The sequence below is a fragment of the Macrotis lagotis genome, chromosome X (assembly GCF_037893015.1).
Source record: "Macrotis lagotis isolate mMagLag1 chromosome X, bilby.v1.9.chrom.fasta, whole genome shotgun sequence".
Taxonomy (NCBI): Eukaryota; Metazoa; Chordata; class Mammalia; order Peramelemorphia; family Peramelidae; genus Macrotis; species Macrotis lagotis.
In genome coordinates this window covers 421,299,139-421,324,939 of record NC_133666.1, presented here as the reverse complement: position 1 = coordinate 421,324,939, position 25,801 = coordinate 421,299,139, and the positions used below count along the sequence as shown (strand labels likewise).

Here is a 25,801-nt window from a genome sequence, read left to right as displayed (position 1 = left end):
ATTCTCATTCCCTAAAATACCTTTTCCAATGATCACATCAACTTTTAACAGAAAATTAATCTTAAAACATCCTAAATGAGACAGGAACAGAATAAAGGTTTGATATAAAATATGCCTCTTAGTCACTATTCACAGCAAAGTTCAACGCTGTAGTTTCCTTCTCCTATATTATTCCTCCCCTGAAAAGGGATAATCATAATTTCAAAATTGTCTAAAGGGACTGAGGGGGGGTTCTGAAAATCTTAAAATTATTTAAGGAGAGGAGAAATTGCTGGTAAGAATATAAAGGGAAAAAGGATAGTGAAGCAGAAAAGGATTTTAACTCAGAAGACCTGGGTTAAAATCTTGGACATGCAACTCTCACTGTAACCTACATGCCCATTTAATTCCTACATTTCAGTTTCCTCACCTACAAAATGAGGGAATTTCACTTGAATATTTCTAAGATCCTTTTCAACTCTAAATCTATGATCATTAATAACAAAAATGGGTCAAAGTAGAAGCTTTTGAAATCTAGGAGTAGGGAGTCTAAGAAATAACAACATACTTTAATTCCCTTTTCCACAACTCTTCTTACTGAAAGCAGGAAAGTACTTGGGGACTGAAACATCAGAGAATATTAAAGCTTCAAGAGTACTGGAAGATAATCTAGTTTACACCATTTCTTAGAAAAGTAAGAAAACTGAGGCCATATGACTTGCCCAAACTCACCATCAAGGCAGGACAAGTGAAGGACCTACTCTCCTGATAGTGTAGTATACAGCTTCTCTCCTAAGAATCCTAAGTTCTAATACTTATCTTTTACTTACTTACCTATGTAAAGTATGTCACTTAGCCTCTATGACTCTCAGTTTTTTCAACTACAAAATGAGGCAGAATTAAATTAAATCAAATTAAAAATCCTGTGATCATTCAGCATGGTGATGCCAAAAAAAAAAAAAAAAAAAAAATTCAGGGTTACATTCCAAACACCTTAACCCTAGGGTCAGCAAACATACCCTTGGGGATGAAATAAAAGTTTTTCTTAATTCTGATGAACATGTAAATAGATTAACTCAAGTTTCAATCTTAACTTTAGCAAAGTCTACTAGTTGGTCAATATTCAAGACTCACTCTTTGTGAATTTTATAGTTTTCATGCAGCTTCAGTTTGGTGATGTTATTCCAGGCAAGTGTTCTGCTTTCCTCAGTCAGGTCTTCAAATGACTCTTCACCTAGAGAGACTAAATCACTGACAAATTAATTATAATTATATATATATGTGTGTGTGTGTGTGTGTGTGTGTGTGTGTGTGTATATATATTTAATATAATAATAATTTCAAAAATTATAATTAAAGTGATAATTGAATTAGAGTATATATGTTATATATCTCAAGGCTTTACTATTGCAGAACCCAGGAAAAATACTAGCAACAATGTGACTGGATTCTGAATTCCAATGGATAATCCTGTGAAAAATGAATTTTTTCAGCCTTTTGACTGGGTTTGGAATGTTTTATCTTAGACCTGCTAACACCTTCAAATGCAAGAGTCTTTTTTTCCAATATTCATTTGCCTTAACTTGTCTGAAGCATCTGACATTACTGGCTATCTCAGTCCTACTCTTCAAGGTTTTCTTCCTTCCCTTCTAACAGATGGCCATTCACCAAGTTTTTGTCCTTAGTTACCTTCTAGTTTCACTTGGCAATCTCATCCAACCTTATAGATAGCTTCAATTATCACCCTCTACATGGATGATTTAAAACCTGTATCCTGAAGCTGCTTAATAGGGTATCTCTGAGATGCTAATGTAACATCTGAAAACATGTACTAAAATACACATTATATTTTCCACAAAATCTGTTCCTTTATTGACTTGCCTATTTCTATCAAGGTGCCTGTCTCTGCTCCCAAAACAAATGTTATCTTTGACTCTTCCCTTTCCTCACACATCCAATTAGTCACAAACTCCATTTAACTATACGTTTCCAATATCTCTCCCTACCATCCCTTCCCTTTTGTTCCAACCACCACCATCCTGGTATAGAAACCCATTAACATGCACCTGGTCTACTACCTCCTAAGAGCCTCCCTGTCCCCCCACCCCCATATTTGCCTCTTCCAATCCATTATCACACTGCTGCCAGACAATCCTTCTTTATTTATTTGGTCATGTTTTGCTCTAAGTCCTTCAGTGGCTCTTCATTCTCTACTTAGTATAATAACTTCAATCTAATCACCTTATCTGAAGCAACTTTCATATAGGCTATGGTCAAGTAAAACTTGGCTAGTAGTCATTGTTCCCCTCAGTCCTCCATTCACTATTGATTCAGTGCCTTTTTCTATTCCCTGCATAAAAAAAATGGCCTCTTCTGTCTATTATCTGCTGAATTCCTTCTCTGTCTAAAATCTAATTCAAATTTATCACTTCTTTCATGCAAGTTTTCCTCATTCTTCCATTCTATAATGATCTTTCCCACTCCTCAGAATTCACATAGCACTTTCACACCCTTCTAATACACTTATAAAAATAATAAAAAATAATAATCTGTCATATTCCTCTACTAACCTCTAAGTTTCATGAGACAGGGATTGTTTTCTCTAAATGTTGTATCTTTTCCAATACTTAATATAGAGCATAATCACAATAGGTACTTGAAAAATCTTTGATTTGAACTGACACGAAAAATAGGAGGAAAATTTCTCAAAAGTCCATTTCCTATCAAAAAGAATTTTTTTACACATATTCTATGTCTACTAAAATTCAAGGCAGCATAGTTTATTGGATAATAAAACTGGACTTGAAGTCTGGGAGATCTAGGTACAAATTTCCCCTCAGACAAAAAGAAACTACACAGCTCTAGGCAGATCACAACAAAGAAGTTGAATTTAATGACTCTGGTCCCTTTCAGCTTTAAGTTGATGATCATATGAACTGACTATTTTAAGTTGGCAGTCCCTTTATTTTTGCTTTCCTGATGGACTGGAGGCACTTAGCTTTTGAAAATAATCAGTATTTCTAGGTAGCAAGATGACATGGCAGTGGTTACTGAGAAGATGACTAAGCATCAAACTGTATATATCACCATCAAGTAATTTTATGTCTTAACTATAACTTGACATTTTTAGAGGTCTGTGTGTCATGAAAGGCAACAGATTCACTGAGAAATCTGTGAAAGGACACAGTGTGGTATTTGCAATCTACCTACCTCAAAAATGCCTGAAAAATATTCTAGGAAATGAGAAAGAAGAAACAAAAGGAAGTTATTTATATAATTTCTACCACAATGCTGGACACTTTTTTTTTTAAATGCTGGACACTCTTAATAATTATTTGTTGAGTGAATGATTTTGTCTCTGGGCCCCCAAAAAGGAATGGAATGTCAGTTGTTGTTGACTTCATTCCAAGCTGAGACTATTAAGGCTGCCCAGGGGGAATTCTATTAGCAAAAAAAAAAAGTCATAGCCATGACTGTAAACTACATTCATGAAGCACTAACCAATTTGAGCTGAGTTAAAAGAATAATGCCCAAATAAAAGTAACTATATTTCTCTATAGTCACTACTTAAACCAACAGCTGTTCATGATTTAGAAGATCAGCATTAAGTTGGTAGAGATGAAAAAACACTACTCTGAGGAATACAAAAGCTCACTTCTTTACCAATCTTCACTTTCAAGCATCTAGATTATGAAATGGAGGCAAAAGGAGAAACATGAGTTCTCTATAAAATTTACCTGGAGAATCTGCTAAGGAAGCACTCTGACTGGAGGGCTGTGACAAGTTTTTAGTCTTTGAGGTGATTCTTCGAGGATGAGGTGTAACAAATAATTGTTTTGGTGTCTGCCCGAATTCCAAGATTTGAGTTAGCATGGCTACTTTTTCATCAGGATCCTCTATACTTTGAGGTAAACACAAACAATTTGGGGAGCTTATATGTTATGAGTTTCTTAAAAATCATTCTAATTCAGATAATACATAGTGACAACAAGACAAGTTAGCTCATACCTGCTAATGATTTTTGTCATCTGACACTACAGCACATTGTATTTAAAATTTGTATTCCATTTATTTCTGCCTTATCACTCCTACTATATACCAATCTCTAAGCACACTGAAGGCAGGGACCTGATAATATTCATTTTGGATATAGCCATCAATCCATCATTAAATATGATTCATATTAAAATTGCTTTAACTTTAGTGAACAGCATATTTAAAAAGTTAACATTAGGAGAGCATTATGTTTCTCATGCCAATAAAGAGACACTTAAAATACTCCCAACATTTCAATACCTGTTCAAGTCGACACCTCCTTCATAGGTGAGAGGATGAAATACTAAAAGAAAAAACATAATGTTAAACTGAAAATGCATAAATTCCCACCAATATAATACCTACCACTTGCTCAAAACTTGAGACATGAAGTTAAAAGATTGAAAAACCTGATTATAAGAGAATCTAGTTTTCTAATTTTTATTTTATCATACTACATCCCAAAATATAGCTAATTCCACAAAACAAGAATTAAATCAACGGCCTGGATGATCTATTGTTTTAGTGTTTTTTTTTAATTATCAAGAATATATTACTTACTCATTAAGGGACTTGACTCAATAGTCTGAAATATAACCTGAAGTTTATAGTCATATCAGCAATCTAGACTAAATGACTCTCGTTTCCTTTATCTTCCCCATCCCACTCAATTCTTCCTCCCACTTTCATCTACCAACTCCCTCCCAAGTTTTGAGGAGCAGAAAAAATAAATCCCAAAATGGCCACTTTCAGTTCAATTAATAGATCTCTAGAGCAATTTAAGTTCTTGCCACCATCCTTGATTGGATAATGATTAAAGTTGCTGAACAGCTGGGAGAGTACAAACAAGATGAAATACTATTTGCAAGAGTAACTGCAACTACAGAATAGTTTCCATTAAGGTGCTATCCAATGGTTTATATTGGTGGTGAGTCAGAAGTAAAGTTTTGTTTTGTTACATAGGCATTTGTTTGAATAAAAGTGTTGGAAGGATTGGGGTATAGTGAGTTAATGAAGAATAATCTCCATGAAAATAAATTAAGATACTTGTGGATCAGTTAAAAAAACAAAAAACAAACAAACAAAAAAATAGGGGCAACTAGGAGGTACAGTGGATAGAACCCTGGCCCTGGAGTCATATGAAGTCATTTGAAGCCTCTTTGAGTTACAAAGCTGAAGTTCTCTATTTAAATTCAAACGTCATTGAATTTTGTGTTTTCTCAATGTTAATTAGCATCTTATTTAGTTCCATTAATTTTTCTCTTGAAGAAATAAATTTAAAGAGATCTCTTGATTCTTTCCAATCTACTAAAAACTTCACTGACTCTCTACTGTCTTTGAGATAAAATATAAACTTCACAGTCTGGCGGTTAGGGGCCTTCACAAACTACCTTCAATCTTCCTTTCCATTCATCTCACATGATTTCCCTTCATAAATTTTACATTCCAGCCAAACTGGACTCCTGGCTATTCCATGAACTTGATACCCATCCCCCAACTCTACATACTTTCACAAACTACTTTGCATAGCTGAAATATACCCCTTTCCTCACCTCTCCCTCTATAATCCCATTCTTCCTTCACATATTCCCCTGACCTCTATGACCCTAAAGTTCACCAAGTATTAGGTTCTTCAAAAAGGAGGTGTTTAATCAATGTTGGATTGTTTTTAACCAAATGATATGAAAGACATTTCAATGGATTTGCTACATACTATTATGGGCTCCAATGGCTTCATTTCCTTTTTGCTTGTAGCCAAATATTAGATCAATCCATTCATGAAGATGCTCTGATACATAATTGCTTTCTAAAGCTTCTTTACTTTTCTGAAGGAAGTCTTTAGGACCTATTAGAACAAGGTGAACAGAACAACTGATAATGGAGTCTCCACTCTTCTTTTCTCCCACTTCATTTCCTTCTCATCTAAGCAGATCTATCCATTTTTAGGTACACACAGGGCAAACAAACCCTTAACAAGATTTTATTTTCATTTACTTATCATATTAAAACCACAAAAATGATAGGAAAGAATTATTTGCCTATTCAAAATTCAACCTTTTCAAAATATATACCCTCCTTTATTCATCCTAGAACATGAAAAATTTTAGGTCCTAAATATCTTCTCCTCCAATGCCCCCTTAAAGACTGTTTTATTTTCATTCAGTAATACTCTAAATTGGAAAAAAAATAAATTATGAAAGTATCTGCAATTATTATGAAGAAAAAAGTATCCTAGGACTCACTCTGCTAAATCCTATTTACCTGATGCCCATGGTGGAAGTTGTACATCATCAACCATTTTTCCTCCTTGCCTCTTCCCCAAATCCAACTTCAGACTATTGACTAAGAAGCTGAAATCATCACCATAGAATTCTGGAATCAGCTGAAAATTTCATGGGGGGGAGAAAAACAAATACCAAACCCTATTAGGGTCACTTAGTCAGAAACCACATACAAGATGAATCATCAGATTTCTTACTTACTAACCTCCTTAAAATCAGTTGCACCATCCAAGCAGTTTTTCCAAGTTTCTGCAATACTAAATGTAATAAAACAATGTAACTTAGGCTCACCAAGAAAGATTCAGAATTTTGCTTTCTTAAGTTTCACATTTTTCAATACTGAAAAATAAAGTCTGTTTTTAATGTCACACTTCAAAAATATATAAGGTATATTTATGACAAACCTATTGAACATTCTGTCAGCATGATCAAATCTTCCATTCTGAAGGCAAAGCATATGCTCTGGAGCTGGAAAGAAAAGTCAAAGAACCAAGTTCAATCATTCAGTCATTTGGCAACTACAAGTGCATCAAAACTTAAACAGGAGGCCATAAAAATGAATCTTACCAATCCTAACAAGATAAAAGAGCACATAGCCTGGGGAGGAGTAATGACTTCCATACATAAATTTTGGCTCTAGCATTTCCTGGTAGCGTATCTATAGCATATGAAAGAAAATATTGCTCTTGTTAAGCAATGTAAAGAGCAGCTCCTATGCATACAAAGAAAATGAAATTATGGAAAATGCCTAAAAGTTATTTGATATGCTAGAGAGGGCTGAGGGTATGGTGGAGATATAAAGCAGGATGGAAAACATTTTTCCTGGTTTATTTCTCAAAATATGAGTGGAAGGGAAGAAATATTCAAGATCAAATATGCAAATACCACTAACAAATACTACTGGAAGCCAATATTTTGGTGTTTTCTGAACTATAGGGACATTAGTTACTTTATTTAGGGGGTCACTTCTGCAATACCCAAAATTTGTGGTTATTAAGATCAATTTGAACTTAAGATGGACATCATACTGAGGGCAATGGAAAGACACATAGAACTGGCTGTGACTTAGCCCATGAGGAACTCTTCATTGAAGATCTGTAAAGAAAAGATGTGCTAATCACGTGGCATGGGAGGGATAGCAGGCAGATAGAAAGATCATACCTTTACAAGGTGGGGAGAAAACTAAGAAGGCTTCCAACATGCTGGGTAAAAGCCTCAGTAAGGAACTTTCAGGAGAAAATATATATAATTTACATGATGGGATGCAATCTCTTTCTGTGGGACATTTGCAAATCAGATAATATCACAGATCCATTTAATTATCTGGATAAAATGATTTCTCTTTTAGACTGGAATGGGCAGCTAGGCTGCATGGTAGATCAGGTGCTGGGCCTGGAGTCTGGTCTCAGAAGTTTATTAGCTGTTTGATAACAGGCAAAGCACTTTTCCCTGTTTGCCTCAGGTTCCTCATCTGTAAAATGAGCTCGAAAAGCAAATGGAAAACTACTTCAGTATCTCTGCCAAGAAAACTCCAACTGGGGTCACAAAGAGTCAGACTGAAAAAAATGACTCAACAAGAAGATTGGTCTACTCACTCTCCAGCATCCCAACTGGTGAATAATGGGCAGAAATGCTGAAATGCTGGAGACAGATTATGGAGGAATGAGGGGAAATGACTTGAGGGTACTTTACTTGCTCCTTCTTATATTTCTTGTTCATTATTTGAGAAGTAAATATGCATCAATCACTAGAGGAATCAAGGAATTCCTGATGTCATGGTTCAACTTACCAATAATCTTTCTAGTCTTTCTTTATTCAGTGCACCTATTGGTTTACTAAGATCCCGGAAGGTTTCAGGATTTGACAAATCTAAAAAACATAACACAAAAATTCTGTTGCTATTTGTGTGGTTCATCTACTACAGAAACCAAATCAATCAATTTCTGCCTTCTGCTCTATCCCCAACTTTCTTAGCCTCTAGAGAAAAAGTCAATATCCTAATTTTGGATCAACATAATGTAAACTATCTGTTGAACTGAAATGAAGTATTTTCACTGACCACTGAGATGGCAGAGTGAAAAGAGGAAAGCTATCATAATTTTTGATATATTAAATTATTAATATTCTTTTAAATGTGGGGTCTCTAAATATTAATTACAACCTAGAGACTGATAAAAACCATCCAATGAAAAATCAATCTAGTTGAAACCAAAAATTCATTACAACTCAAATAAAAGAATAGAATTTCTAACCACAAGTTGCATTGCTTTGTTTCACAATTTCAGTATAAATTGTGAGAGAAGTATGGGGACGTGACTTTATTACTGAGAAATAAGTCCTCATATACTTTTAGGATGCTAACATTAACTATGCCTCTGACAATGAACAACTGAAGTGATGAGCCAACATTTAGCACTTATAAGTTAGATATGATTGCCATGTGTCATTTAGGTGTATGTGTTTTGAAGAATTTGAATAATAATGTTTTTAACTTTATTTCAAAAGAAAAAAGTACATTTATTGAATGAGCACTCATTTCAGTGGCACAGGCTGCAACTTCTCTACACCTTAACAAACAGTTCTAAACAAAACAAACCAAAAAAACCTTGAAACCTTGATAAGCCCTTCTAAATCTCATGAAATTACTATTACAATGGTTAAGTTCAATGTCAGCCCATCTAAGAAGACTTTCTAGCTTTGAAGGACCTGTCACCCTCCAAGATAATTTCCTATTCCATGAGATATCAAAGGAGAACTCTGGTAACTTTTTTTTAAAACAGTAAATTTAAAATATCTCTAAATAACATAGACTGAAATTACAGACTTAGAGCTGGCATGAACCTTAGAGGTTACCTAGCCCTCTCATTATTACAGATAAAGAAAATTTTACAGAGGGGATAAGTGGCTCCAAATGGTAAATACTCTTTCTATTGCATCACAATATTGTGCAAAGAAGCCTATTATCATACCATTACTGAGGCCCTGACACTGAAGATCTGGCATCCCATCTCTAACTTTAGATCAATGAAGCATTTATTGAATGCTCACTTTATGTGAAGCACGCTAGGCTAAGTTCTAGGGACACAAACAGAAAATTAAGACAACCATTCTTTTCCAGAAGCTCACCCAAGGAAGGTTTCAACTCTGAGGCAGATGGAAAAGCCCCATTGGTCCTTAGAGGGTACCAGTGGCAAAGCAGGTGATGAGGTCTCTTTTTAAATTTTATTTTCACTGATGAAATCCTATTAATTTCTTGTGTTAAACCATTTGGTACTGGGCTAGAAGCATAGCTGTATTCAAAGCTATAGGGTTCCAGGTCTTGGGCTGTCCCCATCAATGCCCAAGGGGAGATGGAGTTCATGCTGGCAGCAGCAATCTGACCTGTCTGGCACATGATGACTCCTGTTCCTGCCTCAGGTACTCCACTACTTCACCCAGCCAGCCCTAGGAGGGGCAGTTATTTGGCAGTGGGCTTCCCATTCCTCACAGAAGCTGGTTCCCAAGAGGATGACCTTGGGGGTTGGGCTAGAACCAGGACCAAAATTTCACACTCAGCTGAGAGCCTACCATAATAATAAATGTTTACTGATTGACTAAGTGAAATATACCTCATATATAATATACCAAATATAAGTGAAAAGTAAGGGAGGGAGCTGGACCAAGATGACCACAAGGTCCTTTCCAACTCTTAATCTAGGATTCCTAAGTATCTCCAAAAGAACTAGTTTTATTCTTTAAAAGAAAAAAGGTAACCATTTCTTTATTAATATCTGTAAAGAACTTTGTAAATCTTTTAGCACTTTTTTTTCCTGGGGTGGGGGGGAAGGTACGGAATGAGGAGTTGATATCAGATATGTGATTTCATCTATATAGGAAACTTCCAGTATTGAAATTATTCTCACAGATGCTGAGGGGCATTAACTATAACTGTGTGTTCAAGGTTACACAGCTAGTTTGTGTTACAGGCACAACTTGAAGCCAGGTTTTCCTGATTCAAAGGATGACCAGCTAGTCATCCAGACACATCGCCTCATTGATTTGCAATCTTCAAGTTTTATACAGGTTTCAGTTATCATTACATGTATGCAATTTACCTAGTTCTGCACTGAAATAATCATTTATTATCCACGGAAACACAGGATACTGGGAGAGATCATTACAACTCCGATCAGCCAGGTTGTTGAGGTGCAGAAGATACTGATAATTAGAGATATGCCCTCGCTGCCACTGCAACATGTAACTTTCTGCAGTATGCTCTGCAATGTGGTTTTCTAAAGGGGAAAAAAAAAAACCATTGGAAGACAAAGTACTTGTTTCCAGATAACTGATCAACAGTACAACCAATATAGAAATTTTAAAGGTAGGCTAATTCATTTATTTTCATCAATTCCATCTTCTGCTTAGATCATAAATTGCTCCAAGGACATCTCTCTTAAATATTAGTGAAGTTCTTATAACATGTAAAATATTTCAGGGTTCCCTTAAAGGAGCTCAACTCTCATTACTTAAAAAAAAGTCATTGATAATAGAGTTCTTTTAATACAAAAACATGAGAGGAAAAAGCCACCTTTCCTTGTTTTCTTTCAAACCTGGAAGCGGGAAACTGCTGATTATCTGCCAAAAACTACAAATTGCTTTTCCAAGAGGCAGTACAAGTAAACAAGGCTATTCATTTAAGAAAATATGCTGGAAGGTTGAAAATGATCTTTCATCAAATAGCAATGTTTTCATGCTAGGACATAAAGACTATGAAAAACTAATATTAACAACAACAAAAAATAACCCACTAACAAAAAAAGCATTACATTGAATTACTAGTCAGATCCTGAATTTAGATTTTCCATCTTCATTAGAAAATTTACTTTTGAATTATAAGTTAGTGAGGACACTCAATTAGCTTGAGTTCTACTGACACTCAGTGCTTCTAAGTGCAAGTGATCGACTAGCATAAGCCTCCCTGGGAGCAGAAACTACAGGCCTGTGCCACCTTACCCTTCAAGTTATTGGTAAAACTATCCCATGCTCTGTTTATTTGCTTCCTTTGTTGAAATATTTTTATTTATTTCTAACCAATCAGACATAGAGCCTAGCAAGTTCACAGTTTATTCTCAATTTTTCTCAAACTACCAGGAAAGAGGCCTTAAAACTAAACACTTTAATTACTTATTTTCTCCTATCTTTAACCCAGAAAAGGTGTGAGTTATCTGAACAACAAACAAAAAAAGGGAATGTAGTCTCCACATTTTTTTTGAGGGAGGAAGGGGGTTATGAATGAAAACAATTTAGAAAGTAGGACATATAAGTAAATGTATACCATTAGCTAAATTAATGCATTCAGCTAACCCGAAGAGAACAAAAGAGAACAAAAAAGAGAACAAAAAAAAATTGGGTTGCATTTTTAGGCACAAATTGCTTAAAGGGAATTTTTACTTCTAAAGGAGGATACACTTGACTCTACCTTACGAAACAGCTCACTGTCTACAAAGATATATTAAACTCAGTTAGGAACATATCAAAAAAAAGTCCTCATCTGCTCTTTTATGAAAACTACAATTCAACCATGGCAGGAGATTCATTATTTACACTCATCAGGTCTAGGCTTATGCTTATCTTATTAAAAGCTATTCTACTAAAAGCTGGGGATTTTTGTCTGGGTTTCATAAATATACAATTGAGGTAAGTTCAAATTTCAGAGTGTCTTTTTATTTTGGGGGGGGAGAAGAAGGGTGGAGGGAATAAAAAGTAGTAGTACTAGTAGTCATCATCATCATCATTAATTTTAAAAAATTAAACTATTCCAGGGAAAGGTGGGTGGTCTGGTGGAGAATGGCTGGTCTGTCTGGTGGAGAATGCTGGCCTGGAGAAAGCAAATCTAAGATCAAACTCTATCTCTGACACTTACTAGCTATGTGACTGTGCCAAGTCACTTGACCTCTGTCTGCCTCCATTTCCTCATCTGCAAAACGGAGATATTAATAGGACCTACTTCTCAGAACTGTTGTGAGGATCAATTGAGATAATATTTGTAAAGCATTTTGTAAACATTAAGGTGCTACATAGATGTTATTACTTAGAACATTTCATCAATACTAAATAATTCTTGTTTTCTTTTTAGCTAGGCAATTATTACTCAAATCAATAATCAAAATATGATTTATCAATACACTTTAACCATATTATGAAGCAAAATTTAAGTTAATTAGCACATCAAATGGAAACTTCTTTGATATAGCTTCATAATAATATACTTCAAAAATCAAAGTCAACTTAACAAGAATTCTATAAGCACTAAGGAAGTACAATACATGAAGTTGTGAAGAAAAAAATTAAATCATTTTTGCTTTCAAGTAGTTGAATTTTGTCATCCTAGATAAGAGAGAAGTCAACTATGGTTATTATTTAGAATAGGAATTTTTAACCTTATCTGTGTTATAGACTCCTTTGGTAGCCTAAGGATCTTTTCTCAAAATAATATTTTTTCTAAGTGAATAAAATAATATATAGTTATATACTGAAATAGCTATCAAAATATTTTCTAAAAAAGTTTCTGGATCTAAGGTTAAAAACTCTCAATTTAAGGGAAATAAGTGAAAACACACATATAATTTTAGATGTTTTGTTAAATTCCTATTACTCACTGACCCAGCTACAAAAGCAGAAAGGCTAAAACTAGTATGGTTAGTAACAGTAAGAAGTGAATATCAAACCTAAATATGTTGCAATATAGAAATAGAGTTCATCTCTATCTCGAGATTCATAGAACTTTAAGTAGATGTCAGAACACAAGTCATCTTCAGTGCAAAACACTTCCAGACCCTATAAAGACAGAGGGAAAAATTAAAACCAGTGAAATTATATTCATTTATTAACAAATCTAAAAATACTACAAAAATTTCAATTTTTAAATTTACTTTTGCATTTTTAGGTTTTTTTTGTACCTATAAATCTGGAGCTAAGTATTTAGAGATATCTATAAGAGTGATCTTAAGAATCATACCAAGTGTTGTTAATATTCCTCATGCTTAGTATACAGTGTCATGTATACAGTGGATCCAAATTAGGTCTTAACTATTTATTTCAAAATTTAAATGATATTCCAATTATATTCAAGTAGATTATCTGCTACCTCATTCCCCTTACTGCTAGCTGGGTCTCTGCCTCCAGTTGGGAGAAAAGGGAAGTTCATGATTCTAGAACAGAAAAGGTAAATGGATACAAATTGCATCTTGGTATGATTTGAGGATTATGTTATGTTTGGGATTATTGTATTTATTCTATTAGCTGAGCTGATGGAAAATACATATACAAGTAAGACAAACAGTAATTCATTATTATCTCCCTCCTTTTATTTAAAAGGTAAAAGAAAATGGTAGAATGAAGTCACACATGTTATTGAGTAAAAAGCTTGGGATTTAATTTAATTATATTTCATTCAAAGTCACAGGTTGATATAAGGGTCCCAAGAATGTACCTAGCACCATGAAACAAGCCCATCTTCCTCACTGCTTCGGAGTGGTCCTTTAAGAAATAAGGAATCAGGGGGACTTTGGCTAAGCTAGTTGCTTCAATAGAGGCCAACAGTCCAGCTCCCAAAAACCAACAAAAAAATCTAAAACCTTCCCCTAAATAGTGATCTTAAGATTCACTTAAAGAGAAACTGTATCAAGTGACTTCATCAATGCTAGAACTACATTAAAAAGCCAGTCAGAGGTCCATGGTCAATAGAAGAGGAGCTCTACCAGACAATTCAATGCCAGTGCAGATGAAGATAGAAACCTCTCAATCCAACCACAGGTACCTACAGTCTACAAGATTCTGTATTCAGAGAAGCAAGAGTACAGGCACCTCACAAAAAAGCTCTGGGATACCTAGTAATCCACAGTACTGACACTACTGGAAGGAGTAGCAACCCAGGATATGGTCCAGGGGCTGAGGACCATAGCACTCTGTCCTGAGACATTATTAAAGGTCTTAAAGATTAAACAAACTGAACTTTAGGGTGTTAAAGCAGACACAACTGAAGAGCTGAACAGAATCTCAGGAACCGAGGTCAAAACCAAGCATAGCTTATCATCCCACTCAAGAGGGGAGGCAAGGAGTAAAAGTCTGGCCCTGGCAGAGAGCCCCAATTCAGAAACTAAGGCAAGAGATGTAAGTAAACAGAAAGAAGACACAGATCACTCTAAAATATTTATTTTATTTAGATATATCAAAAAAGCCAATCTAGAAGAATAGAGCAATTCCACAAAAAATCAGAAGATTCTCAGAGGAAAAAATGGATTTTCCACAAGGACTACTTAATACCTAGAAGAAATGAAGTAAGAAATTTTTAAAACTAAAAGTAAAAACTCTAGAAGAACTAGAAACAACCTAAAACCTGAAAAATCTCTGAAAAATCAAACTGTCCCAAACTCTATGAGACAATACTCCACTAAGGGGGGGAGAAACAAGTATGCCTTTGAAATATTTACATCTTCAAAGGCCATTTAAGAAATTAAATAAGACAAAGTTTGGCCCTGATCTGATGGCTTAAAGAGAGGAAAGAAAAAAAAGAGATAGAAACAAAAACATGAATGTAGAAAAGTGGAAGAATGAGGTGGAATTTACAACTGAATTGAATGAGATGAAAAATATCCACATATAGAAGGATGAGAAAAGCAGACATCAGATGAATCTTACCTTTGCCTGAACCAGACAAGGGGAGTTGAAAACAGACAGACAGAAGGACAGAACAGACACACACACTCTCACAAGTTATGTGTAGAAATAAAAAAAAAAATTCATAGGGAAACAGAAAAGAATGGGGAGGAGGAAGGAAATTAAGAGGGAAGATGACACAGAGGTGGTAATCTTCGTAAGGAAAAAACCCTCAAACTTTGAAGAATGGATCTTGAAGTGAAATTAAAAGAGGGGGAAGTAAAGAATTGGAAACTAAGGGGGGTATCCATCAACTAGGGAATGGATGAATAAATTTTAGTATAAAACATAATTGGGGGGGCAGTTAGGTGGCACACAGAGTACTGGCCTTGGAATCAGAGGTTCTGAGTTCAAATTCGGTCTCAGATACTTAAAAATTACTTAGCTGTGTGATCTTGGGCAAATCACTTAATGCCATTGGCCTTGCAACCCCAAAGAAAACCATAATAGAAGTTATTACATTGAAAGAAATGATAAGTTCATTTCATAAAATCTTAGGAAAACTTGTATGAATTGATGCAGAACCAACTGAAGAGAACTAGAACAATTTACATAATAAAAAATATTGTAAAGAAAAACTGTAGGGGTGGCTAGGTAGCGCAGTAGATACAGCACTGGCCCTGGAGCCAGGAGTACCTGAGTTCAAATGTGACCTCAGACACTTAATAATTACCTAGCTGTGTGGCCTTGGGCAAGACACTTAACCCCATTTGCCTTGCAAAAACCTAAAAAAACAAAAAAAACCTGTAAAATTCTCATCAAAGCAATGACTAACTATGACTTCAGAGGACTTATAATAAAGAATGTCATTCATCATCTGACAGAAAGATGGAGTCAAGATGAAGAAGCATACACCATTTTCAGACATGGCCTTGATTAGCTATGCTTTGTTGTTGTATGGCTTTCTTATTCTTTTTTTTTAATTGAGGGGATAAGGGATTAGTGGTAGTGATACCAAAAAAGAAAATTTTTTTTAAAAGTCAGAACAAGAAGTTCAAAGGGAAACAGACAAGGAAGGTAGCTTTGAAAATAACATGTTGAATTTATTAAATATATTTAAAAATATATGTTATGGTTTATTATAGAGTCAAAGTTTAATATGCAATCCTTTTATGTTTGTTTTTATATATGGAGACATTAATTTTAGTTAGTATTTGTTGAGTTCAAAGAAAAAAATAATTTTAAAAAGGGAGCCACTTTACCACAGTATAGCAATTAGTATATCTCTCACCTAAAAGAAATTGGAAGCTAGATTTAAGTCTATTATTTGCCAAAGAACAACATGCTCACATTTTCCAGAAATACACATTAAGTATACAGACCAGTGTTCTTAGTAAGCTTAAGATGTGTCATTCTATCAATGACTTGTGATTTAATTTCAATAGTATAAGAACTACCTCTATTTACAGTTTGCAATCTAACCACATATTATAGTCAGAGATTGTTCTCGAATCAGATGCTCTTCATGATAAATCTGTGATCATATTCTCCGTACAACTTTCTCTTTCATTAGTTCAGGAAACAAAAACTATTAATCTAGAAGAATCAATGATGTATTTTTACTCACCAAAGGCATGAGGCCATGTCTCCTTTTGTAAATCCGGCGCACATCCTGAAGTGTTATTTGAACTACAAGTTTCTTTAAGAGAAAGAACCCCCAAATATCAAAATGTTGGCATATTTAAGAAAGAAACTAAATGTTTCTTAGTTTTTCTTTTTCTTTAAGACCATCAACTGATAACTTTAAAAATATTAAGTTGAATTATATCTTCTGATAATTAAACTAAATAAATACTACAGCCATGAGGAAGAAAGGAATATTCTTTTTATGTTTATGGAGTTCCCTTTCCCTTCCCCCTCTTTACATCCTAATTATATGTAGCAAAGATCAAATTAAAATTTTTTAAAATGTTATTTTAAAAAAATTTCCCAACTGCATGCAAAGATAGTTTTCAACATTAATCTTTTTGCAAGGTTTTGGTTTTCACTTTTTTCTACTTATCTTCAGTCCCATGACAGCAAGTAATCTGATATTGGTTATACATGTAAAATCATGTAAATTAAACTTTTTTCTAAAAAAAAGAAAAAAACTTTATAAGGAAGAGCTCCTTTATATTTTCTTGAAGCCTTGAATCACCTTGTTGGGGGGAAAGAGTGGGACAGGGAAAGAGTAAGACAGAGAAAGAGACAGACAGAGGGGAGATCAGATAATGAAAAAGACCTTAACAGTAAAGTCTCTGCTGGTTGTGCTAAGTCAAGGTGCGCTACTGTTTGCCCTAAGAGGGAGGAAAGTATATTGTTGTGCTCTCCCTGCTCAATGGACCAAAGGACATAAGAGCTGGAAAGGGCCTTTTTATCTAATCCAAATTCTTCCTTATATAATTAAGAAAATTAAAGCCTGGAGAGGATAGTTATTTAATGTCCGATGAGTAGTAATGAATAGGGTTAGAATTTAAACCTAAAGTTTGACTCCAAACTATATATCTGAATCTGTCTCTGAGTAAATCACAGAAAGAAGATTTGGCAGAAAAGAGATTCAAGGTAGCAGCAAATACTAAGATCTAACAGGGAAAAGTTAATATTGACTAGTAAATCTAAAACTAAAAAATTCCAGTTAGGAATTACTGAGATGGAAGTTTATACAAGGAATTGTAGGAAAAAAATTTACTGTTTAAGTCAAAGTAATAAAAATGGATGTTTAAAAGTTTCTGGCCCAGGCTATTATATTTACTTCATGGAAAGATTTTGCCTGAATGCTTTGAACTATAACTGCCAAAAGAAAATTTGATAGAACATTAAAGAAAGCCCAAAGGCATATAACAAGACTAAGCTTGCCTAGAAATCTTGGCTAGTTTGTCCTACCACCTAGTGGATTTAATTTTAATAGCACTATCTTTCAATTTGGAAAAATCCTTTAGTGATTCAGTGGAATTCAAAGAGATTGGGAAATTTCCAGTTTTCTCAGGCAGAGGTCACAATTAACTCCTCCGGTATCCTTTGTCAGGCCAACCCAAATGTGTTACCAAAGCATTTTGGGAATCTTGTTCTTTAGTGTACTTAAAAAGGACCAGGGCAGCTAGGTGTAGTGGATATAGCACTGGCCCTGGAGTCAGGAGTACCTGAGTTCAAATCTGACTTCAGGCACTTAATAATTGCCTAGCTGTGTGACCTTAGGCAAGTCACTTAACCCCACTGCCTTAAATATAACAAAAAAAAATTTTGATATGCTAAACATCTTAACAAGTTTCAGTTTAGAAACCTGAATTTCTCTTGCCAACTCCATTTATGACTTAGTAAGAACTAGAACCAGTAGCCAAACACTATTAGTAAATCAGGGAAATAAGAAATTGTTTCTTTGGAGTGTAGACAGAAAATCCGTCAGCCTTGAGAATACTATTTTACACAGTCCTTAGACAGGATACATATACAGTATATACTGTTTATTCAAATATAGTACATGCTATATATGAATATTCAGTTAAATGCTCATTTTCTCTCTTAAGCATTCTTTAAAAAACAAATCCGAGGGGCAGCTAGGTGGTGCAGTGGATAGAGCACCAGCCCTGGAGTCACAAGTACCTGAGTTCAAATCCAGCCTCAGACACATAATAATTACCTAGCTGTGTGGCCTTGGGCAAGCCACTTAACCCCATTGCCTTGCAAAAACTAAAAAAAAATAAAATAAAATAAAAAAATAAAAAACAAATCCAAGTGCTATCTAGTGAATTCTTCCAATTAAAATTGTAAGCCTCTTGCAGCCAGGAACTGTTTCATTTTCTGAAAAATTTGGCAGAGACTTTTTCATTTTTCATAAAAAATTGTTTTCTTTAGTGCTTAATCCACAGAATCTGGAAGACAGCAAGAACTTAATAAATGATTGTTACTGAATAAACTCAACAATATTTTCTTCGGAAACGGATTTTTCACCTCCCTTACCTACTCTTTTTCTCTGGGTCATAATACATAATACATCTTGTACTCTCCTCTGCTATCCCCTTCTTCCTAGATACAGTGCTATAATATGTCTTTAGAGAGCAAGCTGGTGCCTTCCCATCCTTTTATCACACTGTCTACCTTCTCCCATCAGTGAGAACCTTGCAGGGGCTTCCAATTTGGGGAAAGTCACAGGATCAGTCATGCTTCACTCTCCCAGCTGAAATTCTAACTCTGGACTTCACCAACATGTACTAGAAGGGCAACTTTCCCACCACCCCTTGAGAGCAGAAACTGTCTTTTTTCACTTGTATCTCTATGTCTCTTAATAAATCCTTGTTGCCTGCCTGCCCTGTGCAATTATGAGTTAAATTCTTAAAAATGCCTGAATGGTGAAGAAGTAAAGCTATATTTTCTAAGGATCCCTGAAAAAGAATTTAAGTACTATGAAACACAATTTTACTTACAGGATACCCATTAAGAGGCTGGAAATACAGGTTTGTGTCAGTGATACACACATGTCCAGGATTTGTCACTAGTGGTGTCACCATTTCTGCCTTGCATTCCATCTTGAGTATTTCGGAAAGACTTTGGAATCTAAGAAATTTTTTTAAAGGCAAGAATTTTTTTCTTTTAAAATAAAAAATGAAATATCTTGAAACAGATATAATTTCCAAATTTAGATTAATTTAAGCTAAAATCTAGCTTTAAGTATGTTCTTATTTTCTAAATATTAGATTGGGAGAAAGGGTGAGAAAACTGATAACTTAGATACTATGGCTTATATTGTTTTGAATGGTATGACCTTTCAAATAAAACATAAGATACCATCTTCAATAAAGGATGATTCAGAAGTCTTTCTTTTGGAGAGAAAAGTACCAGAGGAACTCTCTGCTATTAAAAATGTTTGACATAAAAAAAGCTCATATCTTAAAATCATTTCATATTAAAACTCATTTATATAATTCTGTTACTGAAGCTACCTAGATATTTATATGGATACCTATAACAGTTTTTCAAACACAGATTCACAGGGACTTTTGTCTAATATTGTATTCAGAGGGATATGATCATTCAACTATGACTACTTGAATAAGACAGATCCAAAACGTGACTTTTTTTCTTTGATTTACTGTAATCATTTCAGTCATCTCTAATATTCCTTTCCCTTCACTAAAATTATACAGATAATAATTGGACCCTTCATTTTCAGATTTACAATACGGCTACTTCCTGGGTCTAGTACCATAACCTTTTTAATTTTCCTTTTTCCTCAAATATGCTTTACTTTATACACATCAACCCCAACATATTTCTATAAAGGGATTACTGACAAAACATGTAATATGCAAACACATAAGTTTTACCTGAAACCTACCCTAAAACTACATGATCTTGGGTCTCAATGTTCAGGTGTGTAAAATGAGATAGTTGGCATAGGATGGATTGCTTCCTTAGAAAAAAAAAATTCTGTTCCTATAACCTATTTCAATATCTGCCTGGTACAAGATAGACACTTACTAAATGTTTGTTGACTTTGATTACATTAAATTAAAAAGGTTTTGTATAAATGTGAAGAAAATAAGAAAATTGAAAAAATTTTTATAGCTGCTTTTTTGGATAAAGTTGTATAAGAATATGAGTCATTCCTCAATTGATAAATTGTCAAAGGATATAAACCATCAGTTTTTGGAAAAATAAAAAAAAAACCATAAGCAGCCAGATGAAAAAATGCTCTAAATCATTATTGATAAAAGAAGTACAAATTAAAACAAATCTGAAATGCCATCACTTACCTACCAGATTGGCTAAAATGATAGAAGGGGAAAATTACACACACACACACACACACACACACACACACACACACACACACACTTCAAAATTTCAAAATCATTATGAAAAGATTTTATTCTTTTAACTTAAAATTTTTTAATTAAAATGAGTGTTGTATTTTATATACAGCTTTCTCTGCATCTAAATGTAATTGCACATTCTTTATTTTTTCCTTGTTGATGCTACATTTTTTCCCTGATATTAGAACCGAATTCTATTTTTATTTTTTTGTAAGGCAATGGGGTTAAGTGGCTTGCCCAAGGCCACACAGCTACGTAATTATTAAGTGTCTGAGGCCAGATTTTAACTCAAGTAATCCTGACCCCAGGGCCGGTGCTCTATCCACTGTGCCACCTAGCTGCCCCAAATTCTATTTTTAAATCCTACTTGACTATGATGTCTTTCTCATGGATTACTCTATTCTTTTACAAGTATTTTTAAAATACCTGCCCATTGATACTTAATGAAATTGTTTTATATTTTTATCAGGTTTGATTTGATAAACAAAAAGTTTATCAAACAACACTGATTTTGCGTCACTGAAAGTTAATCTACTATGGCTTCTATGTTTTGCTCCTTTAAGTTTAGTAGAAATCACTTGTGAATCAATCTCTTTTGAGTTCTTCATTGAGACTCAGTCAGACAAGAAACAAACATCATTTGGGATTGCAACCATACAAAAACAAAATAGGTTGAGGCAATCCAAATATTAAAATGGAAATAAAACACATCAAGCTATCAATCAATTCCTCATCCAGGGATATATTTTAAAAAAACTTTTGAGTCCTGTCACTTTTCCTTAGAAATCTTCATATAGCTTGCATTTAAGGGCTTTTTTTTTCAAAGGACTTTCCATTATCCTACTTTTTACTTTGAGGTTAAAAAAAAAATAACATTTCTATTTTACAGATGGAAAAACAAATAACCTGCATCCCACTAGTCCTGATTTCCAGACCACTAATTACTTCATGCCATTTCATCTCCATACTTTTATTTACTCCTTCAACAATGAGGCAGACTTAGGTGATGTTTATGATTAACTTAGATCACATTCTCTTAAAAGACTATCAGTCCCCCCATCATTATTTTCATCTTTTCTGATATTTCTCAACTACCATTATCATTTTGCTTATTATCTAAAACTTTTAAAGGAATACACAAGGCCACTGCAGTGCAGAAAGAAAAGATGGGCTATAATTTGGAGGACATAATATCAGTAGTTTTGTAGTAACTGGTTTTCTACAAATAATCAGCTGCATTTAGTCACTGCTTTGTGATGTAATGAAGAAGGGTATTCAGGGAAATTAAAAATGAAGCAATCTTTCTGGAAACAACAGTATAAAAATAAGTTCTATGTAGATTAGCTAGACCAGTAAGAAGACAATCACATAAAGAAGGCAGTGTGGGCAATATTTTAAATAAATCAATCCCATATGTCTTCCTGTTCCACTTTTTCTTTTGGCAAGTAAACAATACTGAAACATAATGGCACAACAGCATAAAACTCCATTTACTGAGCATTTGAGAGATGATAGAAAAACGAAGGTACAAGTAAATTATGCTACTTTATCCTTCCACCCTGGTATCCCCCAAATCTTTTGACATCTTTCTCCTTTGTTCTGTTTGGGAGCTCTTGCTGGCACTTATTTGTGTCTTTAATTCCATCCCCTACTCTCTCTTCTAGAAGCCTGAATCAGAGATCATTTTTATCTGTCTTTCTTATCTTCAATCTATTGGTCCCTTCTATGCTGATCTGCACTAATAAAGGGAATGTCTTCACCCTATATCAATGAATTCTATCCAGAGTAAGATGAAAGATGGCATGGCATATTAGTCACAAGGTCAGCCTTGGAATTAGGAAGACTTAAGTTGAAGTTTTTTCCCCTGATAATATTAACTATTTGGCCACTAAGGCATTTAACATTTGATTCTCCTATTTACATTCTAAAGCTATCAATTACAGAATAGAGGCAACTAGGTGGTGCATGGATAGGGCACTGGCCTTGGGGTCAGAAGGGCAAGAGTTTGAATCCCGCCTTAGGTACATGATTCGACTTAGTTGTGTGACCTTGGGTAAGTCACTTAACCCTGATTGCCTTACATTCAGGACCATCTCCAGTCTTCCTGATTCCTATCTGGCCACTGGACCCAGAGGGCTCTGGAAAAGAAAGTGAAGCTGGTGATTTAGCACAGCACCCTTCCTCAGAATCAAGTCATGTGTTTGTCATGGCATCACTTCCCTGATGTTGTGGTCTTAGAAAATAAAGGACAATCATTATTATTAATTACAGATGAAACAAATTGTTTCAATGAGGGGGAGCTTCTAAACTATGAGTTCCTTGGGGGAAGAAAGTGGGTGGGTGGGGTCACAGAGTAATACAATTAAGTGCACTGAAAACTAGTTAAATGTCCAGATTCAAAGAATAGTCAACTAGTTGGATGTCAGCTTAGGTTTCCAATGAAATGTTTCAATCATTAATGCTTAGTCCTATAGTGTTTAACATTAATATGAGTGATAATGAATGGATAAAAGCATAGATGGTATGATAATCATGCTTATATATCACTCGAAGCTAGAAGGGATAGTTATACAGATACTTGATGACAGAGTCAAGATTCAAAAAGGTCTTCTGAGATTGGAACATTGGAGCAGCCAATCTAGTGAAATTTAGGAATAAATTCATTTAATAAATATCTCATACTACCTTAAAGGAAAAGATGAGAAATGCTGTCTAGACAATAGTACAATAAATAAGATTCAGAAAGAGTGTAATCATTAGACTTAAAGAGCTATTGATTCAAAATTAGCTTGGCAGGAAATTTCTGATAGAGCACTTTTTACTTAGTTTAATGCTATTTAACATTTTTATCAATGACTTGGATAGGGGAATTGATGGAATACTCTATGCAGTTTTTATAGATAAGAACACTTGGCTGAATCTGAGAAGTTAGCATGGTGAAACAGCAATTTGTCAGAAAAAAGATTTGCAAGTCTAAGTAGACAGGTAGAGGGGTATATCAATATGTAAATAATGCTGTGGCAGTAAAAAGAAGGCATTATGATCTTAGGCTGCATTACAGGAAGTGTTGTGCAAAATTATGGGCACTACAATTTAGAAAGAATAAGCTGGAGAGGTTCCAAGGGAAAGCAATGGGGATGATGAAAGGCCTTACTTAAGTGCTTGCCATATGAGGATTAATTTAGAACAAAGAAGAGGGATGTTATGTTTGTTCTCTTCAGATATCTGAAAGGCTGTTTTGGTAAAGATGGAATAGACTTGTTTTGCTTGGTTCCAGGAAAAACAAAACCAAACCAAAAAACTAGTAACAGTGGACAAAGCTAGAAAAAAGGCAAATTTAGATTTGAGGTCAGGAAAGCCTTCCTAACAATTAAAGCTATGCAAGAATGAAACAAACTATCTAAGAAAATAAGGAAATCCTCCTCAGTAGAAATATTCAAGCAAAGATGACTACTTGTTGGTTTTATTTTAGAAGGAATCCAACTTCTGAGGGTCTATGGTCCCTTGTAGAAGACTGTGAAAGAGTAGTCAGATGAAAAGGGAAGAAAACTAGAAGACAGTATCACAGAAATCAAGGGAGTAGACAATATTCAGAAGAATCAACAGTTTGGAGGGCTTTAGAAAAATGCAGGAGCATGAGGACTAAGGAAAAGTCATCAGATTTTGCAGGTAGGAGATCAGATAAACTTTGAGACAACAATTTCAAAAGCAATGGGTTGAGAAAGAGACAGTGAGTGGGGTTAACTATTTTTTTTTTACAAATTTAGCAGTAAAAGAGAGATTTAAGAAGGATAACCCGAGGGGATGGCAGCATCAAAAAATGTTATTTTTTTAAAGGATATAGAAACCTTAGGTTAAGTAGCAGGAAAATGGAATAAAGACAAAATCAGACTCAAAAATTCAGTGTTTGACAAATCAGAGAATATAAATTACTTGAAGAAGAGCTCTTTTCTTCATAAGAACTGTTGGATGGGGCAGCTAGGTGGCGTAGTGGATAAAGCACCAGCCTTGGAGTCAGGAGTACCTGGGTTCAAATCCGGTCTCAGACACTTAATAATTACCTAGCTGTGTGGCCATGGGCAAGCCACTTAACCCCATTTGCCTTGCAAAAATCTAAAAAAACAAAAAAACAAAAACAAGAACTGTTGGAAAAACTGCAAAGCTGTCGAGCAGAAATTAAGCTTAAATCACAACCTTTTCCCATATAAGCAAATACATTCAAAATAAATGTGACCCAAATATTAGGTCAAAGTATTAAAAAAAAAATGGAGGACAATATGGTACTTTTCATAGGTATGGCTAAGAGAAGAATTTTTTTTGGTTTATTTATTTTATATTATTTATATTATTTATTTATTATATAATATTATTTATATTTATTATATATATTATTATATAATATTATGTATTATATTATATATTTATATAATAATATATAATAATATAATAATATATATGTTATATATATATTATTTATATTATATAAGAATAAACATAACCCCCTACACACACACACACACACACACACACACACACACACACACACACACGAAGATGAGAAGCCTCAAGAATATTAAGAGAGAAAAAAAAATGTACTTTAGTCTGTGTTCAGATTCCAATGGCTCTGTCTCTGGGGTGAGTTGCCTTCTTTATCATAAGTTCATCAAAGAAGTTGCTTCAATATTTTTTCCCACAGTTGCTATTACTAGCTGTATTTCCCTCCACTCTATTCCTCCCTACTCTCATTTATTCTATTTTCCCTCTAAGAGAAGAATTTTTAACAAAAACAAAAGATCAAAATGATCACAAAAGTGAAAATATAACAAAATTTCACATATGAAATTGAAATTTTTTTTCAGTCAATGGTAGCTAAGATGAGGAAAAGCATCACTTCATTAAAAAAATGCATAATATCTCTGATAGCCAAGATAAATAAGGAACTAAACGAATATATAAGGCTAAGATTTATTCACAAAGGATAAATGGGCAAAAGATATGAAAAATATTTCTCAAAAGATA

General features: G+C 34.3%; 1 protein-coding gene across 3 annotated transcripts in view; it reads right to left on the bottom strand.

The window, feature by feature from the left end:
* Nucleotides 1-25,801, bottom strand: part of NSMAF (neutral sphingomyelinase activation associated factor) — a 70,650-nt gene that overhangs the window by 12,388 nt on the left and 32,461 nt on the right. The window contains exons 10-23 of one of the 3 annotated variants that reach the window (XM_074199628.1): nt 19,394-19,523; nt 16,561-16,632; nt 13,004-13,112; nt 12,199-12,252; nt 10,391-10,567; nt 8,086-8,165; nt 6,864-6,954; nt 6,701-6,764; nt 6,502-6,553; nt 6,277-6,397; nt 5,729-5,860; nt 4,276-4,318; nt 3,717-3,880; nt 1,114-1,222 (exon numbers count right to left, since the gene is read on the bottom strand). In XM_074199628.1, the coding sequence (XP_074055729.1) occupies nt 1,114-1,222; nt 3,717-3,880; nt 4,276-4,318; nt 5,729-5,860; nt 6,277-6,397; nt 6,502-6,553; nt 6,701-6,764; nt 6,864-6,954; nt 8,086-8,165; nt 10,391-10,567; nt 12,199-12,252; nt 13,004-13,112; nt 16,561-16,632; nt 19,394-19,523 (1,398 nt within the window). The remainder of the gene's footprint in view (nt 1-1,113; nt 1,223-3,716; nt 3,881-4,275; nt 4,319-5,728; nt 5,861-6,276; nt 6,398-6,501; nt 6,554-6,700; nt 6,765-6,863; nt 6,955-8,085; nt 8,166-10,390; nt 10,568-12,198; nt 12,253-13,003; nt 13,113-16,560; nt 16,633-19,393; nt 19,524-25,801) is intronic. The other 2 variants (XM_074199630.1, XM_074199629.1) reach the window with 2 other exon arrangements.